This window comes from Taeniopygia guttata, chromosome 6, assembly GCF_048771995.1.
Source record: "Taeniopygia guttata chromosome 6, bTaeGut7.mat, whole genome shotgun sequence".
Classification (NCBI taxonomy): domain Eukaryota; kingdom Metazoa; phylum Chordata; class Aves; order Passeriformes; family Estrildidae; genus Taeniopygia; species Taeniopygia guttata.
The window spans coordinates 15,889,967-15,914,855 of record NC_133031.1 but is presented as its reverse complement, the minus strand read 5'-3'; the positions used below and the strand labels follow the sequence as shown (position 1 = coordinate 15,914,855).

At 42.6% G+C, this 24,889-nt stretch overlaps 1 protein-coding gene across 2 annotated transcripts; it reads right to left on the bottom strand.

The window, feature by feature from the left end:
- Positions 1–338: 338 nt before the first annotated feature.
- LOC100232794 (dual specificity protein phosphatase 13B) lies at positions 339–23,849 on the bottom strand. Of its 2 annotated transcripts, none has more exons than XM_030275938.4 (4): positions 23,250–23,849; positions 9,241–9,432; positions 8,596–8,816; positions 339–940 (listed from the first exon to the last, which is right to left on the bottom strand). In XM_030275938.4, the coding sequence occupies exons 2-4, from the start codon at positions 9,429–9,431 to the stop codon at positions 732–734; spliced, it is 621 nt and encodes a 206-aa protein (XP_030131798.4). In that variant the 5' UTR covers position 9,432; positions 23,250–23,849; the 3' UTR covers positions 339–731. The 2 variants fall into 2 exon arrangements, with proteins under 2 accessions (XP_030131798.4, XP_030131799.4); XM_030275939.4 differs by having other exon boundaries at positions 23,314–23,849.
- Positions 23,850–24,889: the final 1,040 nt, after the last annotated feature.

The following is a 24,889-nucleotide window of genomic DNA, read 5'->3' as shown; positions in this document are numbered from 1 at the left end:
GCCCTGGGCATGCTCCTTGCTCCATGCGTGCAAGGGGACACCTTCCTCTCTCTGACCAGCAGAGAGGCTGTCGACAGCTGGGCCCCAGGGTGCAGCATCTGCTTGAGAGCTTGAGTTGGTTCCTGAGGATGTCATGGTCCTTAAGTTCTGAGCATTTGCCATAGATTTGAAGCAAAAAGGACTTGTGAAGGTCCAGCAAGAGCCTCTGTGGCTTGTAGCAGAGGGAGTCCATGGTCTGAATTGCATCCTAATGTGTCACCACGTCAGACCAAAGGACCATGTCAGCTTGCAAAACCTGCAGTCTCACCCTAAGCCAGCTGGATGTGAAGTGTTAAAGATTTGCTTAAAAGCCGTATGCTTTCCTTTTATTTTACTAGCTTAGTCATTTTCCCTCTAGCCAAATAAATGCAATTATAAGCAAGTAAAAACTAATTTTTTAAAGTTGACTGTGTTGCCTTTGAATTCTATGTGAAAACCCAACTGCTCCCTGTGCCCTGTCCAACAGGCCCAGGTGAGCAAAACTGCCAGTTTGAATCCTTTATTCCATTTTCTTTCCTATTAGTGCGCTTATGCAAAAAATACATGCCTGACAGTTCCTAACAGTTTGCTCATGCTCAGCCTTTCCCCAGATTTTCTCGGTGCAGCTACAAAGCAGTCCTGACAGCATCCTTGCACTCTTCAGAGAGGGCAGCATCTCTTGGGCTGGTGCCAGGAGACAAAACTTCTTGGCACTAGCAGGCTCCTCTGCCTGTGCCCCTTCCTAACCGGAGGTCCAAGTCCCGAAGCTGCTGGAGGAAGCCGGAGTTGGGGCAGATCCCTCTGTGGGAGCGCACAGTCTCAATGGCGGTGGTGAGGGACATACCTTCACAGATCATTAAGAAAGCGAGGACAAGAGTTGCAGACCGACTGATTCCCATTGCACAGTGAACCAGTACTTTGCCTAGAAAAAGGAGAGAGATTTGCAATTATGCCAGCAGGCCTCATGGTGGGGGTTATTGTGCTGGAGCAGAGATGGAAGCTGGTACTGGGGATGGACAAGCAGGTGTGTACAGCCCTGCAGAGCAGCCCTGGTGCAGTTCCTCTGGTTGGGGAAGATGGGTTTTTACTGGCTGGGGACAGAAAATTCGTAGTTGTGTTCCAGCATCCGTGGTCACTTGTTTGAGCTTAGCTGTCAGCCTGACAGCACACCCTTATCCCTCCTGCCCAGCCTGCCATCCGTCGTGTCCCTGCTTGCTCATGTGTGGTTTTGGGAGTGATGTACTTGCTGGCAAAGTTTCAAGAGTTCATACTTGATGTTTGTACTGTGGGAAGCAGCCTTGGCAGGTTACTTATTACTAGAGGGCTTAGAAACTTGGGATTTCAGAAGTGCAATGCTCAGGATTGCTTACTGCTGTTACAGCAACACTCCTGGTTTTCCACAAACTCTTTTTTACTTCTTGCTTAGGGCAGTAATGCTTTCTGAGGGTGTTGACTGCTGCCCAGACTTTTTTGGAAGTGTGTGAAGAAAATGGACATTATCATTAAGAACAGCTGTTTGTATATGGCATTTGCAACAACTCACTTATGCATTTTTATTTCTATATGCTACCCCATACTAATCACTGTCCTTCCCTAATGCCTCTATTTTCCCCTGTTTATTAAGTGACCAGTAGGAAGACAATTTATGAAAAGTTTTTAGTTTTCCGTAAATTTCAGTGCAAGGTGTGCATCTTCATTAGGAGTTCATTAACAGTAACATCATGAGTCCTTCCCCTGTTGCTGTGAGTGAACCTCCAGGGATCCAGCAGTGTAACTCCTTCCTTCCCTCTGCTCTGCTTTTGGTTTCCCTGCTGTGAGCATGAATGGAAGCAGCGTAAGAAGCTCAATTGTGTATTGCAACTGCCTCCTAGGTTTTTAATGTGTGACTTTGACCCAGTGGAAGAAGATTAATATTTTTTTAAATGGTCTTATTTGAAATTAAATGAAGTTTTTTAATTAAAGGAAAATTTTGCTCTCAAATGGAAGAATTCAGCTTTGTGGTCCTTTCCCTCTAGATATAAACAAAAAAGCTCATTCAAGAACCTGAAAATTTGCATCTTGTAAATATTGTAAAATGCTTCAACTTTCATAAAAATGGTAAGATAAATAAGAAAATTTTAATTGAGAGTGAAACTCAATTTTTGTATGACTGTTCTACTCAATTATAACTATGCCTGAACATTTTCAAGCTCTCTTGTCCTTCGCTGCAATCAGATCTATTTTTCTGACCTGTACCATGGCCCAGCAACTCAGCATTATGATTAGAAGCACATATGAACTTCTGAACACCAAATGGACAGCCTCTCATTAAGGCAGCTGAAGAAAATGTCTTTTTAACATGGAAATTTCTGAACGGTTCACTGGAAATCTTCACAAGTTTGAAACAAACTTGTTTTCTACTTTTTAATTTTTTATTTTATTCTGTCACATGTAGTCTCTTGTTCATTCACTTTATAGCTGTACAAAATGTAATTTAGTGGCAGCACAATTTATATCCAGAAAAGATGAAAAATCAGTGATGACAATCCCATGTTATTTTCCTTTGGAGATGGAATAGACTGTCTCAGATGCTGGTTCTTTGCAAAATGTAAGGAGAGGTAGAAAGAACAGACAGCTTTTCATGGCGATTTCCTTGTTTTGTTTGTGCTTACAGCATCTTAATCTCTCTATTACTAGGGACCAAGACAAAAATATCCTTGTTGGATGATGAGCCCAGATCCAGACAAAACCCTCAGACTGATTGCCCCCATCCCCCTAGGTGTTAATTCTGGGTACTTTGTGCACAGCTTTTAATCTTAAATCCCATTTTGTTTATGACAGAGTATTTATTTAGCAACCATTCTAGTTCTGACTAATGACGATGGCATAGCCACATGCTCAGAGAGGGTGAGCATGTGTTGTGAAAACCTGCTCTGGCCAGCAGGTTGAGAGAAGTGTTGAGTTCCACAATTTATGTGACACAGCCACCTCTCATTATCCTGGCATGAGAAATCCGAGTGCAGCCCTAAAGATAGACGTGTCTTCAGTAGAAATAAAGGGACAAATATAGTCTCTAAGGAAGTGGCAAAAACAGCTCTGGTGACAGCATACTTGGACCAGGCATCAAAACCTTTGGGGGAAGGAAGAGGTTTTCCAATGTAAGGCTAGTTTTGCAGAATTTCTGTTTCTGTTTTCTCATCCAGATACAGTTTCATAGAATTTACTGAGATATTGCTGCCCTTATTCAAGTTAAGTTGCATCTATCTGTCAATTCCATTAACTTCATGTAAATTCTTGGAAGTGAAGTCCTACATTTATGGGCATATGGAGAAATGTTTTGCACCCCTGCTAAAGAAAATGCTAATTTGAATTTCCATCAGACTTCTTATTCAATGTGCTGCACTTCCATTAGCTTCCCACCAACCTTGTAGGGTGTGTATGCTTTATTATCTTCCCCAGAGAAGGCACTTGGGATCCAAATAATCCTGGTCTGGGATTTTCAGAGGAGCATAAAGGAATCAGGAACACAACTTTGCTTTGAAAAATACTGTAAATAGGGCTAGGCCAAAAGATTTTTGAAAAATGTTTGCTTCAGTAGTTTGCAGGAGGTCTAACTGCAATATGTTGGCAGAAATGGGAAATCCAGACATTCACCCAAAATGTACACCCCAAATAACAGAAGCCAAGAAACAAAATTTTCTGAAAATTTTTCTTGGAATCAGAACAACTCTTTTTCTTTTCTTTTCTTTTTTTTTTTTTTTTGTGGTTTTTTTGTTTGTTTGTTTTTGTTTTGTTTTTGGGGTTTTTTTGTGTTTGTCTGAGAACTTTTGAGCTACCAGCACTCTACAACTAAAAGAAAAAGAATTTATGTTTTGAACTGCATCATAAGAGAGAAAAACAAACAAGAAAAAGCCAGAAAGAACTGGCCTTGATGTTAGATTCTATTTTGCATCACTATATATTTTGAAATTAAATCTCAATTTGTGCATAAACTGGATGGGGGACAGGACACTTTATGTTCTGAATCTAATTTTTGGAAAATTGTTTGAATCCTCCCCCTCCACCTGTATGAAGACTTCTGCCTTTGAAAGTGCTCTGCCCCACTAGCAGTCTTGAATTGAAGACCAAACTGAGCACAGGTATAAACGCTGCTGTTAAATATTGCCTGTTATGTTTTTGTTGGAGGCACGGAAAGCAGAACAAATGCCAGGATCCTGCTTGTACAGGCTGGCTCTCTATTGTTTTGTGTCTGTGTCTGAGCGAAGACTGTGTCCAAAAAGAATACACTGAATTTTCTTCCCTGTTCCTTTGGCTTATCTGCACTTCAGAAGAGTCCTCTTCTATCAGCAAAGAGCTTTAGAAGGTATCTCAGCAAAAACCTGGACAAGCCCCAAGTACTGATCTTGGTCCTAATCTGCATGGTTCTCTAATCACTTGTTCCCAAGAGAATGTAGGTATATTATCTCTTTTACAAGTGCAATATGTATTCCAACATTGTTAACCTCTGTGCATAGTGAAACAAGGGCTATGACAAATGCTGGTACACTGACAATAAAACTACTTTTTTGTTGCAGATAAATCAGTCGTGTGAAATGATTTAATTAATGTAAAATTGCTCTAATGAGAGCAGATTTTAATTTACTGTGTGATTATTTTTAGCAAACAAGTTGAATATTAAACTTGAGTAAGGAAACAAAAGCTATGTTGCTATTTGGTTCTGTTTACAGGGTCAGACCCTTGTTTCTTAGCAGTGGCTGCAAATGGGTGAAGTGACACTGAACCCCTGGTGACATCCTGCATGTGACCAGTGCCTGAAGCACGTCTGCTCCGTGGGTGATTCCAGCCATTCCATCAGCCCCTCGTGGGACGGGACGCGCAGCTGAGATGTCCCAGCACTCAGGCTCAGATTCCTGGGCGGCTGCTGGAGCACAGCCATGGAGAGCAGCGTTCTCAGAGGCGGTTGTGTGCTTCCGTCGTGTGGAAGGCAAGGAGCTTATAACCACATCTCCTGTACCACAGAATCCGTGCCATGAGCTGTCATCTTCCAACTCTGCCTGCCCCACCCCCATTTGATTTAACATACAGTGCAAAGAGAAGCTGGACCGGTCCCACATTAGGGGACCATGTTGCAACCTTCTCTCTGAGCATGAAACAGGATCCTTTAGGAATAATGGGATTAACTGAGGAGAAGTAGGGGCACTTAGCTTCTGGCATTATTAAATCTTGCAATCCTTATTTGAAATTTTGCACCACACATCTCAAGCTACTTTTTGCAGAGCCAGACAATAACTGTCATCTGTCTGGGATTTGTGCAGAACAATAACACTTGTTTTTTAACAGCGGATTATGGATATTCTATCCAGCTCATGCCTGCTGTAACTCTACTAACATCAAAGGGTTTGCACTAGGGATAAAGTTTGCACATTCAACTTTGTTGGCTAAATTCAAGTTAGGAAATTCAATGTTGTTGAACAAGATCAGTCATTAAAACACATAATAACTTATTGTCCTTTTGCTAATCATCATTACATGAGCTAAATCTCCTAAACTAGCCCTTGCTTTCTTTCAGGATGGATTCAATTTGGCTTAAGATGAGGCTCCAGATCTGTCACCCATAGTCAACATCCCAGCTGCCCTCACTCCATTGGATCCAGCTGAAGTATTCTGCTCAGCAGGAGAGCTCAGCTGGGCTAATGGGCCCTAGGGGCTTGTTCCACTGTTTTCTCATCTCCTGTTAGGCTTTAGCCAGGTGCAGAATCCACTGCCTATTTCCTGATTAATCCAGTATCTGTTTTGTCACAGCTGAAAATAGCAAGAAGCCTACGGAGAGTTTTAAATAGTGGCAAGTCAGAGCAGGTAAGAGCTGTCATCTGCTGCAGAGTGGGAGGTCAGACTGAGGTATGTAACACACCGACAGTGGAGTCAAGCAAGAAGACCCTTTTCTCCAAAGTTAAGCAGCTTCCATAACTCCCACCAACAAGAAGGTGACAGGGGAGGGAGCCTAGCTTTTCATTTGCTCCACTGAAGGGGAGGAAGAGACATGGCTTTGAGAGAGTCTGCCATTTCAAGACTTTAATGGATGATTTTAACCTGCCTGTTTTAAACACGTTCAGAGGTCAATAAAAGGCAAAGCTCTTTATTTGGGAATCTTTCACTCAACAGAGTCTTAGTTTAGTAGTTTTCATGGCATGGGTTCATCAAGTTCTTTCCCTCGTCCTTCTGTGAGACTTCACAAAACCCTGCTGATTTACTTTAGGTTTAGCTGCATTCCAGAGAAATGCAAATTGCACAGGTGGCCATGCAAAGGGTCAAGATTAATATTCAAGGTGTTGTCCTTTGAGCTTGAGCATGAGGGAGAAGGCTAGTACTTTCCCAACTCCATGTTTTTCCTTGTAGGAAAGAGGACAGATTGTGCATCTGTTCACTCTTGTCTGAGCCTTCCCAAACAGCTCTGTTACATGGGTAAAGAAAGTGCCAGGCTGTGCTGAAGGAAAAGCAGTCAAGGAAGTTGGGATCATAAAATAATGCTTATGTAGCATGGCTGCAACAGTAGTGCATATATTGTCTAATTTCTGCAACAAAGACTATGTAGCCATTGAGTACTGTGACAGGAACAGCTCCCACGTAGGAGCAAGTTAGTGCACACCCCTCTGCTTCCTTTTGCTCACACTCTGGCACCTGAGTTTTAAGAAACTGCCTTAAAACAAACTTCTTACATCACCAAAGATAATATTCTGTTCAGCTAAAGTAGAAATCTGGAATAAATCAGTAGATGCTGTTTTCTGGATGTGGTATAAAGCATCAGATTTTTTTTCAAGCGTGATTGAAATAACAGCTCTTATCTAATTCTAATAAATACTTGATTCTTAGTTTTAAATACATTTGTGCCTCATACAGTCTTAACTTCGACTTGTCCTCTTAGGTAAAAAGGATGATATATTTCTGTTAAAGAAAAAAAGTGATGTTAAATTTGCTTGTAATAGTTAAGCAGCAGTCTTAAATTACTTCTTAATCAAACAGTAGTACCTTGTTACATCCTGTATTTAATATGGACTGGCCTCTTGTCACCTGATATATTTTGTTTTGTTGTTCACTGCTTATAATAAACACTACTTTTTTTCTTCTTCTAAATTATGTGAGTAACAATCCCCTCCCTGTCTCATCCCTGCACAGGTCATGGGTATTTAGCTGCTAAATTTCTGTACCAGGAAATTATGCTTCCAGAACATCTTGTTTATATATTTTCTAAACTGTTGCACTTTCCTCAAAATGATGAATGTCAGCAACAGCTGGACAGCGTATGATTAAATTTCACCTTGTCTCCATTCCCAGAACTCTACTTCCATATGGAGTTCAGTAAAGCAGTATTAAAAGCATGGGAGTAGGGATAAATATGCCTTGAGCTGTAACTTGTTCTGCATTCATAACTTAGTATTTCAGCATGCATTTTGCAAAGCACTAGTTTTGTTTGCTATTGTGGTTTCTACAATTCATATGCTGTTTTCTGTCTTTTGTCAATTGATTTGGAACTTTGCTTTTACACACACATGAACAGATTTTGGATCTTACCTTTCTCTGGAGCACAGCCAATAATGAATTCACTTGCAAATAGCGTATGCTGTAATAAAAATGGGTGAAAATCCAAATTCCCCAAATGCAGCCCTAAGCTGCACAAGGGCAAATATTTTCTAACAGAACAGAACAAGCCCTCCAAAGAGCAGGAAATGCACAGGTATCTAGCATTAAGGTACACTGTTTGCAGTTACTGTGCCTCCCCTTCCTGGCTAGTTGGGTGTGGACCAGATCTACCAATGTATATAATTAGACTGAGTAGTCAGTATTTTAGGACCCTAATTGCAATTAAAGCTCACCATGATGCAAGCAAGATGGTTTGCTGAGTGTACAACTGTTCTCTTATTAAATCACTTTTGAGTAGTATCTGTACAGTTTTGTGGCACGGTGATGACTTGCTTTTGTGAAGGCTTGCCCTTAGTAGTAATCTCCCATTGGCCCCAAGCCTTGTCTTGTACCTGGCATGTATTTAGTGAATCTGAAGACTTATTTAGAAGTTATACTTTTTCTAGCGACAGCATGACTTTATTCCAGGCTGGTGATGTTGCTTGATCTCACTTCTATTAAATTGCTTTCTAGCAAGTTCTTCCCTATTCTGTGTTTGTAGGACTTACACAGATTGTAGCATTATAGTTGAATCTTCTTACTCAAATATGACACTTACCCTTGTCTTTTTTTTTTTAAATCCCATCACTAACTTGAAAAGATCAAATAATGTGCCTCCTCCCAGGTCAGTGTGTCCCTGTAGGTAATGAAGGACATTTGCTATTTTGTCTTTTACTGATGAATAACACTAGGCATAGGGAGAACCCTTTTAAAAGCCTGTTCAGTGCATCCTTCCCTGTTTCAGGGATACAGGAGAACTACCATTAGGAGTTCAGGAGGCAGGTAGGATGCTACTTTGTTTGGGTATTTCCATTCTTATCCACATGCAGGTGGGTTGGTCTATGTAAAATAATATTTGGTAACTTGCCCTGCTTGTCTACTATGCAGAAAATACGCAACATGCACAGATGGTCTAGTTACCTCTTGGGGAATTCAGTGCTTCTCTGATGTACTGAGCAACTGGATAGAAGTGAATGCTGAGATCAAAGTTTGGGTTGTCCTCTGCTTCTACTCCATAGTAATCCACAGGCAAGTCATTGTAGAACTTGGGCCCAGTGTTGATGCGAAATCTCCCGGCAGCGGCATTCACAACGTGGGAGATGCCCATGCGGCTCAGCTGTGCCTTGTCACGAGCGACATACCTGGAAGGAACATGGGCAATTATATTTGCCTGCTGCACTGCAATGCAGGGAAGAACATGCTGCTGATGCTGAGTTTGTTACGACCGCAGGAAGTGATGGTGGCTATTTTTTTGACAGGTTGATCAGGCTCAAAGTGTTCATCAGAATGCTTTGAGACAGAAGTGACTTGTTAAGAAACTAACTCTTAGATTTCCCTCCGTTTTTTCCCAAACACATGTTTAGATGGTTCTCAACTGATGAAAGGTGGTGGTGGAGATATTTCTGCACAAGCTAAGGGGTTTCTGATTTCAAGGACTTTCTCACCAAGTCACCTCTGCTGAATATTGCCTAACTCTCTGTATAAATAATTTATTTTTTTTTTTAATAAAGAATGGAAGATTTGGGGGAAGACTTGCAATAACCCTCAACCCTTCCTGTCTCTTACAGGTCTCCCACATAAAGGTTTGGCCAGACTTCATCCACGTGTCCTGTGGGGTGTGTGCGAGTGCAGAGCAGGTGACGCAGCTCCTCCAGGGATGGTGTCCCAGTGCTGCTCCCACTGTCGGGCATCCAGCTTGAGGCACTTCTTATCCTAGGCCGCCGTAAGTCCTGGCTGCACAAAGAGTCCCAGGCCATCCTGAAAGGGGAGAGAAGACATTCACCACTGGCCAGAGATAGTTCTGACAGGTCCCTTTCTTCCTCTCACCTTGTCAAAAAGTTGATTAAAACTTCATTATATTTTTAAAGATTATTTTCTTCATAGGAAATGGGGAAGTTCCTACTACTGTCTGGAATTCTAAATGCTATTATTAGCACAGTGAAAAAGCCCAGCCCTTGATATGCCAGCATGAGGCTTCTGCTTTCACATGGAAAGAGGTGATGCTATGGAAAGTGTCGTGTGTAAATATATCAAAGGGTGTAGAAACAAAGAATTAACATGATATGCTGAGGTTTTCCTTTAACCAGGTAACTAGGGCTTCCTTATATATTCTTAATCTGATTTGTCTTCCAATTTGCTAAACAGACTGATCTGGACTGAGTAGAATCATTACTGCAAAATCTTATTCACTGGTCAGCTATTAATTGTCAACTTCAATGAGGAAAACTATGTAAGGAGTAGTTTGGTTCTTTCCAATGGTATTTACTGGCTATAATGGTTGTCCTAATGAGAAATGTTCATGTTAGAAAAATCTGGATTAGTTACTGTGATTCCAGCTGAGCATTTAGATGAGCATTGACTAGTTTTTTTTAGTAAGTTGGTTTAATTTGCATTCCTCTCCTCTCTGCTCCTTTCAAGAACTATCCCATTTCTAATCTTGAAGCAAGTACTTCAGTTACAATGAGAAACACTTTTTTTAGGCATCTCTTTATCTTTGGAATTACTCTGTTTCCATACGGTACATTTCTTTTGAAATAGTGGTTCCTCTACAGTGTTAACTGTAGAATTGAACTGTTGAGAGGATTTTTTAAGAGGGTAATAGAAATTACAGTTTTCTCAGAGTTCTGTTCTAAGAATATATTATATTTCTTTTCTTGTATGTTCTAAAAATGACCCAAACACCTGCATTACAGAGGTAGTAGGAAGTCTGTCAACTCATGAGCCTTCAAACAGAAGCACCTGTCTAGGACATAGGTGAAGTTGCAGTCAGTGAGTCAAGTCTTGCTCTGAAGCATGTCTTCTACATAAATGATTTGAGGGGTGGTTTGGGGTAAAACAGTCCAGGACAGCAGCCTGGAATCTTGCATCTTTCTGCTGAACATATCTATTATTAACAAATAGGTTGTATTTAAGTTCAAGTACCTTCAATGACCATTCATTTTCAAACACCAGCTGTGGTGAAATGTTCTCCTAGTTTCCCACCCAGGTATTTTCTCTAGCCCTAAGTTCACATTTTAGTGTAATTTTATTTTGCATGCACAAAGACCGAGCAAGAGGATCTGCAGGCTAGCCTGCTGTGGAAGCTCATTGCACCTTCATATTAATGCAGTTCCTTGCTGAAGGGCAAATGGAGCAACTAATTCCCTGAAATATCCATAGAAAAGGAGGGAAGTGTTAGGCCACAGAATGGTCCCTACAAGTCACCCTTCTGCCATGCATGTGGGGTGATCTGCTTTGCCACCCAGTTGCCAAGAGGAGCCCTCTGTCATTTCAGTACACCTTCTCCTGCCACCTCCATGGCAGCTCTGGCATCTTGGATACAGTCAGTTTTCACCAAGTGATGTTCCCAGAATGGTCTTGTATTGTTACAAGAGCGTTACAAAGAGCTCCACTGTGGAATGTGCTCCCCTCCCAAATGTGCATATCTCCTCCAGTGTCAGCTTTTACTGTGGAAACAAAAGCAGATGTTCTTGCCCATTTTGGATGGCTTTATGCAAGAGGAGGCATGGAGAAATTCCCTACTGGAACAGGCATTTCCCATTTATTTTGATTGCTGCTTTGACACTGGCCACCCTAGTGTCCCCTGTGCCAGCTTCTGCCTGGCTCCTGCTGGTGATTTTGGACACTTCTCTGATCCCATAAAGGACATCTGCAGCAGATATGGGACTTGGATTTCCTGTGCCCTGACCAAAGGGCCATCTGCCAGTTCATGAAGTAGTTTCAAGAATAACAACCTCCTCCAATCCTTCCCACATCATAATATCTGCAGTAAATGTTCCCCTTTTTTGATGTACCTAATTCCTTGCAGTGTGGCTAATGACCACTCTAGGACACTTCTCCCTCCTTGTAAAGTTGCTTTAAACTGTTTTGGTTTTTTCTTATTCAGTACTGTCCGTTATCCTTTTCTCTCATTCTCTCCACTGTGTAAATACTTTGATTTTCCTCTTACCTCAGTGGACTGAAGGCTGCTGTCAGCCTTGCTTTCCTAATCCTCACAGGAGCTGGGCAGATAACTGTGAACCTAAGGAAAAGTCCTCCTTCAAAGACTTGTTTTGTTTTGTTAGAATTGTTTCTAAAAGGGAACATAACTGCATAGGCTGGGCAAAAGGAGGTACTGTGTGCTACATGGATATTTAAAGCTGCAGAATAACAGTCTTTATAAGATGGGACTGCTTTAAGATGACTTTCAGCTTGTGCTCACATGGACATTGTATTATAGATTAGGAATTTACTCCTGTTGAAACACAGATGTGAACTGCTGATGGTGTGTACAAAGCTTATTTCATTTTCATTCTGGTCACATGTTTTTTAATTGGAGAATAGCATCAGTTTCTGTAAACTATACATCCAATAAAAAGGAAGGACTAGAGTTCAAATTTCAAATGTGAAATAACTGTAACCAACAGGCTGCAAATGACTCCAAATCAGAGAAGCCTCAGTAGGACTATACAACTAATATATTGAATATTGAATGCATTGAAAAAAAATAACTTTCCATAGAAAATTTACAGACAGAAAAACAAGATTTTTTTTTTCTGAATAAATGACTACTCAGTTCTGACATCAGTCTAACATCTTAACTCATTAAATTTATACATGCAAGTGTCATTACTGAAATGCACATGTTTAAGGAAAACAATGCTATGATTAAAATGTTCTGTAATATTTTATAAGGAACATGGATAGATTAAAAAATTAGTGTGAAAGGAAAATTATTATTTGTAATAATGTGATGGCCGTTCATTTAAAAAAATGTTTTTAATGGCTCTCAGCTCACTTCCTCTATACTAATTTTTTGTAGTGAATCTGTTTCTAAGGTGTGTGTTGTATGAATGAGGATTACAATTTTTAAATGCTGGTTTCTGGATGATGATGGCATGAAACATTCCTGATCTTTGCTCTACTGGAGTTGTATTTTGGTAATTATTCAATCACATAGGAGAAATTTTGCCATTGTATTTATATTAATTTTGAATAGGCAGGTACTGCAACTGTAATTGTATCTGTACTATGCAATAGAATTTCCTTAATTACAACTAGCAGGAGGATTGAGATCAGAGGCCTGTTGCAAGCAGGTCATTCTGATGATGCAGAGTGACCCAGAGTATGACACAGGCTGGTGAGAGCAATCAGATCAATGGTTCCTAATATATCAACTATCCCAGGAAGAAAGTGGTCCTGTGAGAGGTCCCAGATAACATCTCCTTCATGACTACGATTCTCTCTGCCCAGTAGGGAATGCCCCTATGGACTGCATACACTGTGGGTGCTTTGGTTGGGTTTCAGTTAATTCAGTGACTACAGCTTTATCTGTAACAGAATTGGTGCAATTCAGTGCCATGCTGGGGAGAGGGCCTTTAGAGCCTTTAGGTTCCTTTACAGGCGTATCAGTCCTTGGAAACATATGCCACCTTTTATCTAATTTCCCAATTCCATGATATTTAATTAAACAACAAAATTAAAAGACAGTGTAATTTGACAATTTGTCATTACCTTAATACAAGATCAAGTTGAGAGGATGGTATGAAGGCTGAGATGAAACAGCAGAAAAACCTGCAGCATGATGCTGAGGTAAGTCAGGAGGAAAAAGCAACTCTTGTGTCTAGGATATTTAGCAGAAAGCCTTTACAATCTCTGCTTTAACTTGCATTTTCCAATGCCAAGATAAACGAGGGACCTGTGTATACTATAAGGATATTAATGTGTTCACTTCAATCAAGTGTCAGATATTTTAATCATCCCAGGACCTATGCTGGCTTTTCTGTATGGGTAGAACTTAGCCATTTTCTTATGACATTAGTAAAAGTATTCCCGAGTCTTTAAATCCCGAGAACAAAGCAGCCTCCATCCTGTGTTTTCTCAAGCTGCTATGTGCTATAACCTTGCCATCCCAGTGAAGATATCAGTCTGGCTATACTTCGAATAGACTGATTTGTGGTGGTAAAAGACTAGGCTGAAGCTCAGGACTTGGCCAAGTAGGTCATGTCAAGTTCATGCCTATCATGTATTCAAAAGCCATAAACATTTCTCAGAAAGCCTATCCCCTGGAAAGGTTCCTCCAAGCTAATGTATGTTTGAGAGAGGGTTTTGTGTTGCTACATCGCCACACAAATGACAAGTATTACTGTCATCATTCTTTCTTCCTTAGCGTTTAACCCAATAGTCTCACTGGAGTCATAATTTATCAATTGCTAGGAGCACTACGAGATATAGATGGTATGAATCAAACAGCAATGACTGAGGTAGGGCTGGCTGGACTTGAAAGCTGAGACAGAGGCAGTGTCTAGGGAGGCACAAGGTATTTGAGTAGCCAACTGTTTGTAAGAAAATATCTTCAGCAGCTGGAGGCTATAATCTGAACAGCACTTCCAAATTTAGTGGAGGCTTCCAGACCCATAAGTGTAACCTAGCTATGCATTTAGGGCAATGCACCCACTTGGTGGGGCTTGGCAAAATCCATTAGGTGGACTTGCTCTCCACAGCTCACAAAAGGCCTATGGTCAGGAGAAGACTAAATCTCTGTACTGGACAGCTTTCAGCAGCATAAGGCAAAAACATCTGAGTTTTTTTCCTCTCGATATTGCACTGGCAAACATTTTCCATCCTAACTTTAGAGGAATTATGATGCTTCCCAACTGATAAAGTAAAATATTCTCTGTGTGCTATCCAGGGAAATCAGCAGCTACATTTTTGATACAAAGCACTCCTCAAATGTAAGGAAGAATTTATTCAACCCATCCTGGTACTCAAATATGCTGAATTTACCATTGTTTTCACTGATGTTATGGATTGCCAGGCCTCAGAAGCCTCAAAATATCTGATTTTTTCATAGTATGTCTGTGGGCCAGGCTGTAGGTCTTAAACCTAATGGTCTTGTCTGTTTCAGGATGTACATTAGCATACAGGCCCAAGGCAGAGAGCCCTGGAGTTTTGTTTTGGTTTTTGGGTTTTTTGTTTTTTTTTTTTGTGACTGTAGTATAAAATATTCTCTTGTCATCAGCTGGTTAGTACATTTGCATTTACCAACCATGTGTGCAGTTCCTGACAGTGACTAGACAGACTCAGCCATCCTCTGATGTGCAGCAATGTTGTACCAAGTGTGCAAAACCTGGCCACCTGCTGATTTTGCTAACCCTTCTGAGTCTTGAATGTATGTTTATTTTATTCTTTAGCCATGGGAAACCAACTCTGTAGAATTATTGCCCACACAGCAGCTTTGAGTGGACAGGAGAAGTGAAAAATATGAGCGGCAAAATTAATTTTTACTGACCCATCCTTTCCTCACAAAATGCAAAACCATGGGTCATTGTACCTGGTCACATATTTGTAATGTAAGTGGAATCCTAACCATGTTTATGAGTCAGGACAGAGACATGGACAGAATCTGTGCCAGGTAGAGAAATGCACATGTTGTATGCTTTACAGAAACCATGGGTGATAGGAAGCACCACCACAAGGATTGCAGAGATAAGGTAGCTTATCCACCCCAAACTCTTCTGTGGCTTCTTCACCACTGAAGCTTGGATATATTTTGTTTCTGATTTGGACTTTTTATTTAGTAGTTACAAATTTTACATGCCCTTTAATAGTGTGCATTGTAACTGTTTAAAGCTGAGCATTAAACAGGCCCAGACACTGTTAACAATCTGCATGTTACGATATATTCTTTTGTGTAACTGCTTGTTATAGCACCAGCTATTAAGAATTTATTACTGGTGCATTTTAGGTAGTGCTTTACAGTCATTTAATTACAGCCATCTAGCAATCATTACATAAATATGCATTGAGAGCAAGAACCCAAAGTAAGGTGACCCAAAAGGCTTCCACCTGCCAAAACCAGAGTTTGGGCCCTCAGGTGGCAATGATGTCATTGCATATGCAGGGAAAGAGAGAGTTTAAGGCTGTACAGGGAGCTGTGTTCCTCCCAGCACTAGGTGTTCATGAAGTCATCAGCTGGAGCAAGAGCACTGTAGAGCTCTAAGGACCTGAACTTGGCTATTGGCAAGCAAGAGCAAGTAAAGCAAAGTTGGTTCCCTTCCAGCCCTAGGCCCAACAAAGATGTGACTTTTGGCTGTGAGCACAGTTCAGCTACAAAACCAGGCCCTCTGGAGCCCACTGGTACCTCTACTCTCAGCTGCCAACTGCATCCTTACACCCATTAACCCAGCCTGATCTGGTAGACCAACAGACACACTTCATATGACCCAAAGAGAGTAGCTGGTCCAAAATGCATCTCCCACATCTCCATGCTATTTATGACTGCAGCAACCATGCCCACATTTGAGAGTCTCTCTAGCTCCTGGCCAGGCTACTGCTCCTACTCAAATATTATTACTGGTGTCCTCTCCTGCAATGGACTTCAGCCATCAGATTTCACTGTCAGTTCTGACAGCCTCTAACTCCTTCCTCCATTCAATACTGACTTTTCACTACTTCTTGAGAAAAGAAAAATCCCAATCTATAGCATTATAGCACTAAACAGTTCTTAGACATGCTATGAAACACTCTTGATATCACTATGCTTGCACTTCAGGACAGGCTTACCTAAAATTTAATTGTTCTGTGTTAAGGCTGGCTCTTCTGGGCTCAAGAATTGTTACATCACTGTTACATTACTCTCTTCCCTCCAGCAATAACAGGTTGCGGGTGAAAACTGGTATTCTGTGAATTGGTAAGCTCTGTTTTTCCTCCTAAAAGCACCCTCAGAAACTTACTGAAAAGTTGAAGGATGAAACATTTCTGAAAGACAGGCTGGCAAGTTGATGCAGGTTGCTCTAAATCAGGAGCAACATGTGCCACTTTGATTTTCTCTTGGAGCTGCCAGTCAGAACCAGCTGGGTTGTCTGGCTGACACTGGTTTTTTGGTACAACTACTCCAAAGCCCTCACCCTCCCTGAACAACATATATCCTAGCTGCTTTTTCATGGCTTGTAGCAATGTATTACCAATATTTGCTGCCAGCATTTGCAGGGAGCGTTTGTTGCTCCTGTTACTGGATGATGTTAGTACAGTATGACCCTGGGAGAGGTACAAACTTGGATTTATTCACAGATGGCCTGAAATGCGCTGAGTCTGTTCTCTGATGCAGACTTGGTGGCCTGGAGGCTCACCTTTGTGGTGCTCTTCAGCCTCACATTGTCACTGTGTGGGAGACAGAGCCTGTTCCTGCTGTAGCTCAAGCACATTTTCTGCTCCATATGCATGGCTGTTTGGGCTGAAACTGCAACTACCACAGAGCCCAAGTCCTACACTCTTTCGGATATAGTCTGCTATGTAAGGAGTGTTGATTTGGACATCACATGTCCAACTGAACAGAACATGAGAAAGCCAGGTGGGCTGCATTGAGCACAAAGCTTGCTCAGAGAAGGACAAAGTGTCACTTGGGTGCTGTTTACAGTCTCTCAGCTATGGTTTCATTCTTCAGATTTACTCTATGTTGCATATTCTTAATCTAGCCTCATATAATTTTCCCAGGTCACCTTCTAAATGACCAGAAATCATATTTATTTCCTGCTTTGGCAAGGTTTAGAGGCCAAGGATTTCCTGTGCTGTGCCTTGCACAAAACCCCAGTTGGAATGCAGTCCCTTAGCTCAGCATCCTGTGGCCCAAGAGAGTTTAGCAGCCCACATCTGAAGGTGAATGAAGCTGCTGTTAACAATAACTAATACAGCAGTGTCCTCCAGCACAGAACTGAAAACATCATGCTTCAGAATTCAAAGAATCCCATTACAAATGAATGGTTTCTGCCCCAAGGATCTAACCAAAAGGATGGCACAATGCAAAGCCTTTCTCCCCTGTGACTAGCTCTGGTATGTTCTTCTATCTTAAAAACAATATATTGCTGCTGCTTCTTCTTCTTTTTTTTTTTTTTTTTTTTTTTTTACTTGTGTCTCTGCTGTTTGAGGGCATTATAAGTTTCACTGCTCTTTGTTCTTCTCCTGTGGTCTCTACCAGCACCACAAAGACTCTATGCTACCCAACTTAGAGGAGAGAGCAGACACTTATCCCCTACACGGCATAGCAGGAGGGCTGAGTAACCTGCTAGGAAGTAAGATGGGAAACAGCAGGAGGTAGGTAGCCAAGATTCCCTGGTGTTTCTTGGGCACTGGAATGCCTTTCATACATGTTATTACAGTGATCCGGTGAGGAACAGTGCCATTCCCACTGCACAGGTGGAGATGGTGAAGTTAAGCTTGATGATTTTTCTGTATCTCTCCCCAAGCCTGAGCTGGAGGCAGCTGAAGGGCAGAGAGCTGCCATACACTGGTAGCGACAGCTGGACCTGAGTGAAGAGCTGCCCTCGGGTTTAATGTGGGTCAAAAGCCTTCACTCACCACTAGCGAGCAAAAAGCAGCTTACAATAGGAAGTGAGTAACCATCAAGGTTGGACTTCCATGCTCTTGGGGACAAGGATTTTAGGAATCATTTGGCAGATATTGACTTCAATACTCAAAAGGAAATTCAGAACACATTAAATCAAACCAAGGACAAGAAACCCTTTTATCACTGTGTTCCTGATACCCTTCTTTCTGTGCTTGCAAAGTCTTTTTTTTTTTTACAGTTATTAAAAAAAAATAATAGTATGATCTCTTATTAAATGTGGGGACATTATGGCTTTAAACCAACTGTGCTGTCTAATTGTTTCTTTATCTTTCTCACACCCCAGTCTCTCTGATCTGAGACTTGCTAGCAATTTGATAGCCATGGCAAGATGTGGAGAGGTCTGGAAGGTTAGTTCCAGTAGCCTTTATTTAACACCAGTGTCTTCTGGCAGAAGGATAAACCACAGACAGAGCTGATTACAAGTTCCTGTGGCCCAGGTTTCTGGCTACAAAACTAGGAAGGATAAACACCTTCTTAAACACTGCAAGACAGAACAACAGAAAGGAATGGAAATCTGCTCATAATGCAATGGCTAGAAGCGATCCAGCTGGTTTGTTTTATTCCCACCATGAGAACTATGGTCAGTCCCAGTGCAAGCTTGGCCACCTGTCAGATCCAGTTTGTGAACTCAGGCTGATAGGAATTTGACACGCTCTTGTCTTGGAGCATGCTGGTATGATCAATGCAAATTCCTCCTACAGCAGTGACACAATGTGTACGCTACCCATGCAGTTACAGATGCCCCTCATAAATCATTAAAATACCGGCTAGTTCTAATCAGATCCTTTGAGTTATAACGTAATACACTATTTGAGAACTAAATCCAGTAAATCAAGTTAGCACAGAGGTCAGAGTGAGACTGAACACAGCTGAAATTTGCTTGCTTATGTGTGTATAGTCTAAGAGATGCAAGGGAAGGAAATGAAATCCCAAATCAGCTAAGCAAATTGCTTTCTTCTTATTGTAAAATCTTGCTACTAAGTCTGTGGAGGGGAAAAAAGTAGAAATTCATCATATTCTGTAGCAGAGCTGATTTGAGGTCTAGAATTTCCCAGCAATTGTGTTAGCTTTTGGGATTACAGGTATTTCTGATCATTTGTCCTCCAGGTTAACTCTTACCATTTCTGTAAAACAAACAAGCAGTTAAAAATATGTCCCCCAAATCTCATCGATCACCTACTACAAAAACAGAACATATTTTTTTCTATAGCATAGAAAACAGGTAACTTCTAATAATAATAAAAAAATCAAATCCTATTAGAAGGCAGATGTTGTGGTTGCACTCTTCAGTGCAACCTGGGGCACAACAGGAAGCTTTGTGAAAGGGAGGCTGCAGTGCCCAAGTGCTGGGAACCCGTAAGTTTACGTGCTGGGGTGCTACTACATAGATCCAAATAATCAATGCTTTCTTTTCTGTATGGAAAAGGTTGAGGGCCATCTAAATTTTTTGAGTGTTATCTGACTTGGAGGACAACATGGTATGGGGTATGGCCAACCTCCACAGCGAACAAGTAGTTTGGCTGCTATAAATGGTATCTGTCAGAGAATAATACTGAAGGCTAACTTCCCAGTTTATGCTATATTTGCATGTACATTTTGTTTCTTATGTTATACTTAAAAGTGACAGTAATTGTTTCTTCCCTCATGGCAGAGACAGTCTGGAGCAGAGGATCCTGCTCTGCTTAGGCTGTGTCATTCTCAGTACTGCTGAGTACTTCCTCATGTGCACTTTTCCCTTAAACCTCTCTGTCCTAAACTGGACAGAGTGTTTTTAAAGCCCATACAGCAGAGTAACTTGGCATCTGAGTTATACCTATGGAGCCATATTTCTCTAATGGTCTGCAGAGAAGGCTCTCAGAGGCCCAGTTGTGGTAGCATCCCTTCAATCACAAACATTATCAGAACAGGACTTTGCTCTAATCCTGTGAAAGCTTGTTATTCTGGGCACAGGCTTAGCTTTTGGGAGCTGCAAGTCATATGAACTCTTGGGGTTCATGCTGGCAACTCCTGAGCTGAAACATCTGGTGATGCAAACCACTAATGGTGATGCAAACCAGTGATCCAGAAAGTCACCATAAACCAGTGAACAAAGTCTCCATGAGTCACTGGCAGTATATAAAAGAACTAGCAAAAACCAAGGCAGTAAGTAACAGGTGGGGAAGAGAATGAAACTTGGCCTATTTGAATTATGCACCAACAGCTTCAAACTTGGGTGCATGTATGGAGCATGGATTAATATTAAGATGGATTAATATTGTGTTTTATTTCTAATTAAACCTCAAGCACATCTGAATTTCTCTCAAACCTGGTGGCGAAATAGTTGAAACATAGAAGGAGAAACAATGATCAGTTTCATTAGAGGTGCAGCACAGCTTGGTGTGGGAATTTAATGAAGATTTGTTGGTCAACAACAATCTCCCAACTCATTTTAACATGCTCTCCATTTAATTTGTTCTGCTATTGTAGATGTGAATCCCTGAAGTCAGACTCAGTTTTCACGGCTCTTGTAGTCCCTGCAGTGTCAGCAGGAAGCACAAACCAAAGATTTAGAGGACTTGAGCAATGTATATTTCTCTTAACGAAATCCAAACCCAGGTGACATTTTTGGGAGAGAGGGAACAGGAAATGGAGTCCCTTTAGGGGGCAGGGGCTTTTCACAACACTCAGAAACTTGGCCCACATTTCTGGTCTCCTCCCTTTCTTCTCCACAAAGGGCTTGTAGCATTTTTAGATGAACTTGGATCCAGTGTATGTTGTTGAGAGAACCTGCTGGGAAATTAGGTGACTCCTGCACTCCAGGGCAGAGGAAATGTGTGTTTCTGCTTTGTGTTTTTAGGAAAGTAGGAAGATGAAATTCAAAATAAAACACAACAGATGGGAATCTCACAGAGACAGACACTGGGAAATGTTTAGACAAGCTTTGTTCCCAGTTCTTGAGCTCAGAATTTAGCCACTAAGCTGCAGAGAGACTTCAGAAAGACAATGAAATGCATTTTGGCTTCAAATACAGTTCCTCCAGATTCCAATGAGAGTTGTGCACATGAATCTGAAGGCAGAGTATAGCCAGCAGTATGGGGAATAGATGTAATATGAGAAACTCTTATGCTATATTATTATAGTCTGAATTGTTTCCATCATTTTGGGTTAAGTAATTCCCCACTATCCATCTCTGAAGCGCAAACAGTACAGCCTTGATGTGCCCAAGGGAAAGGAAGCAAACCAGCCTTTGAATCTTTACCCAACCTTACTGCTCATATTTTGCTTTCAGTGAGTAAGTGTTCAAATCCTTTAATACTTCATTCCCATAAAAATATATTTACCAGGGTTTTTTGTGGCAGCAGTGAGGCTGTGTTTATTATTTTAGGAACACCACACGACTGGCTTTAAAGAAAATACAAGGCAGGAGCATGGAGTGCTGCAAATCTATCAGAGAACAGCAAGTTTTCCACCTGTTGAGGCAGCAACCACAATAACAGATGCACATAATAATTACCTATACCTCAAAGGCAGTACCTAGTCCTGCACCTTCTGCTCCCCACCTAGCAGACAGCTTGGTAACAGAATTACAAAAGAGGAGCATTGAGACAGAGTATGTAGTGCTTTGTGAAGAATAAAAAAGCAGCTCTTATTAAAAAGAAACTGGAAGGTGGAAGATGAGAAGGAAAGATCTGAGGCACCATGATGCTAAAAGAAGAGTGGAGCTAAGGAACTCCAAGAGTGTGTCTTTTTTTAAGAGTGACAATCAGGTTTTTGCTAATACCCTTTCCAAAGCTGCTTTCATTTGTACTCTCAACATTAGAGCTAATTTCTCTGATAAACAGGTGCCCCACACACCTACTGGAGCCCATTCCTTCCCAGAGATGATTGATTCTGCAGTGGCAAGAGGGGCATACAGGATAAGGGCCTCATCTCAAGTGACACCATGAATGACCATGACTGTGTGCCAGTACCATGTTCCTATTCATCTCTTTGCTTCTTGGCACTTGTGCTTCTTGTGCTGGAGCTACATTTTGCCCCATTCGTCCCCCAGAGCACCTGGTGTAAGAAGGGCAGGGGACAGTAGGGGGAGAAAGGATGCATGGCAGGCAAAATGTTCTGGTCTTTCCTGCTTAAGTGCTGAGGCTTGTAAGGGTCTCATTCTCCTCTTCCTCCGACTACCAAAAGGAAAGTGGTGACATTTGGCTGGGTAAGGAGGACTTGGCCTCTGGAGTGATTTGTACCATAGTAGTTCCTTGTTGCACAAAGGAACAGATCCTCCCTAGAAAGGATTTGTAGGGGAAATTATCTCAGATCCCATTTAATCTTGACAGAAGAAGATGAGAAGACTGTGTGCTGAGTTAGAGTTTTCCTTTGAATTCCTATGGTGTTGAAGGCAGCACTATAAATAGCCACACTATCCTTTTTACCCTGGTACAATTCTGTCTCCGGCTCCCCATACAGACAGCAAGTCTGCTGGTAGGTATTTAGCAGGAATTAATTTAACCCAGTCTTCTCCTTCTGTATTCTTTTACTCCAATCATCACAATGGCTTCCACAGGCATACAAAAATGTTTACTCAATAAAAATTTTCTGAGGAAGACTGTTGATATTAAAAATCTTTCTGTCTGAAAATTTGATCCTAGTTATAAATAAATATCCATAAATATCCCAAACTATAAAGAGTTAGTATGAAAAACAAACAAACAACAACAACACCCCCCCCCCACACACACACACCCCACACCCCCAAACTTCTTAACCTTTCATTTTGTTTCTCCCAGGTTTTGGTTTTGAATTGCACAGCATTTTATTCATAGTCTGTTTCACATTTTCTCCAGTGTAACTGGCTGGACAATCTCTCCTTTCCCAGGATCGACTTGCGAACATAACTGAGAGGAAGGAAACTCACATCCAGTGTTTCATGGCTATTATCTTACAGATAGATTTGTAAGAAAATTAAATACAAGCTGGATTGGTATTTAAATACAATGGGCTTGGGTTTTTAGCATCTTTTTCAGGGAGAGATGCTCAGCCTGTAAGTCCAGCTGGAAAGCAAACTCGAATTTCACAAACACTGGAGTTCTGAGTGCAAGGGCCCGGCCGTGCCGGGGCTCGCTGCTGGCTGTGGGGGGCTGGCTGTGGGGGGCTCGCACTGCCCGCTGCAGGCGCTGACAGCGCCGGGGTGTTTGTAAACAAGCTTAAAGGTACTTGCCTGGTAGTCGAAGCTCCCGCGCTGCGGAGTCTTGGATTACCTTTGTCTGAATAATACCACTCACCTTCCTCCTAACGTGCCACCTGCACAACAACTTCTAGCCTCTCCGGGTGTTCAGTTTATTCAAAGCCTGTTTTTAATTCTGTTAATTGTGACCCGCGCTCCCCTGCTCTGTTCGGCCCTGCGGCGGCAGCCGGGGTGAGGCACTGGGGGCAGAGCTGTGCAGAGGCCTCAGGGCTGCCAGCGCTGTGACCGGCCGGGGGCGCGGCGGTGCCGGGACACGGAGCCTGAGGGCTGCCCCGCCAGCGGGGTGCCGCGGCTGCTCCTTGCGGGGCAGCTGCAGCTCAGCCCGGCTGTGAGCCGTGAGGGGATGGCTGGCTTAGCCTGTGTGGGGACAGCCCGTCCGCCCTGCTGTGCCCTAGCCTGCGACAGGGCGAGCGCCTTCCCGAGCACAGCCCCCGCATCGTCTGCTCCGGTTCCCCCGGGGTTTGACCCGAATTCGGAACAGAGCGGCCACGGCGGGGCCGGGGCTCGGGGCCGGGTGGCAGCGCCCGCCGCCCGGCGCGGCCCCGCCGGGACCTTCCACCGACCCTCCCGGCCGGCCGGGGCGCGCCGGGCCGACCGCGCCACCTGGCGGCCGCAGCCGGAACCGCGGGCGCGGATGGGATGGGGGGTGGGATGGGATGGGATGGGATGGGATGGGATGGGATGGGATGGGATGGGATGGGATGGGATGGGATGGGATGGGATGGGATGGGATGGGATGGGATGGGATGGGATGGGATGGGATGGGATGGGATGGGATGGGATGGGATGGGATGGGATGGGATGGGATGGGATGGGATGGGATGGGATGGGATGGGATGGGATGGGATGGGATGGGATGGGATGGGATGGGATGGGATGGGATGGGATGAAGGGTGAGATGGGATGCGGGGTGGGATGGGATGCGGAGTGGGATGGGATGTGGGGTGAGATGCGGGATGGGATGGGATGGGATATGGGGTGGGATGGGATGTGGGGTGAGATGCGGGATGGGATGGGATGGGATATGGGGTGGGATGGGATGTGGGGTGAGATGCGGGATGGGATGGGATATGGGGTGGGATGTGGGGTGGCATGCGGGGCACGCTTTTGGGAGAAAAACCGTGCGCAAGGCATCACAACCTCAGAAGTTTCATTCTGTGTGTTACTTTGCTGTTTTTACAGTATTTTAACCATTAGCTTAAGATCCAGATTTCCAGTTGTACCGATCAGTGTTTTAAAAGTGTGGTAAATTTGTGTCCTATGAAATGTGTTTAATTTGCCCCTGTTCTAGTACCCCCATTGAGTCCTCAGCTCTGCCCTTTGCTCCAGCCTGAAAAATGGCTGGTTGGCCTCGTTTCTGCTTCCAAGAGGGGGAAGGGTAAGAAAATGTGGTTCTGCTTGAGGCTGGGGCCACCTCTATAGACAGATCCACTGGGGTGTTTTCCCTGACTTGTTCTGCAAGTTTGAATCACTTTGTTAGATTTAATTTGTAATGGAAACGTGTTTTTTTTTTTTTTTTTTTTTTTTTTTTTTGGTTGTTGGGTGTGAAGCATAGTTTTAATTTGGCTCTTCCTATTTACTGAGGTTTTGTTGCCTTTGCACAGCAGCCTAGA

Coding starts and splice junctions, on each gene's coding strand:
- LOC100232794 (XM_030275938.4), bottom strand. CDS start 9,431: ATGGCCTGGGACTCTTTGTGCAGCCAGGACTTACGGCGGCCTAGGATA. Junction 8,817..9,240: donor AACCTTTATGTGGGAGACCT/GTAAGAGACAGG, acceptor TGTTCCTTCCAG/GTATGTCGCTCGTGACAAGG. Junction 941..8,595: donor AGCACTGAATTCCCCAAGAG/GTAACTAGACCA, acceptor TCCTTTTTCTAG/GCAAAGTACTGGTTCACTGT.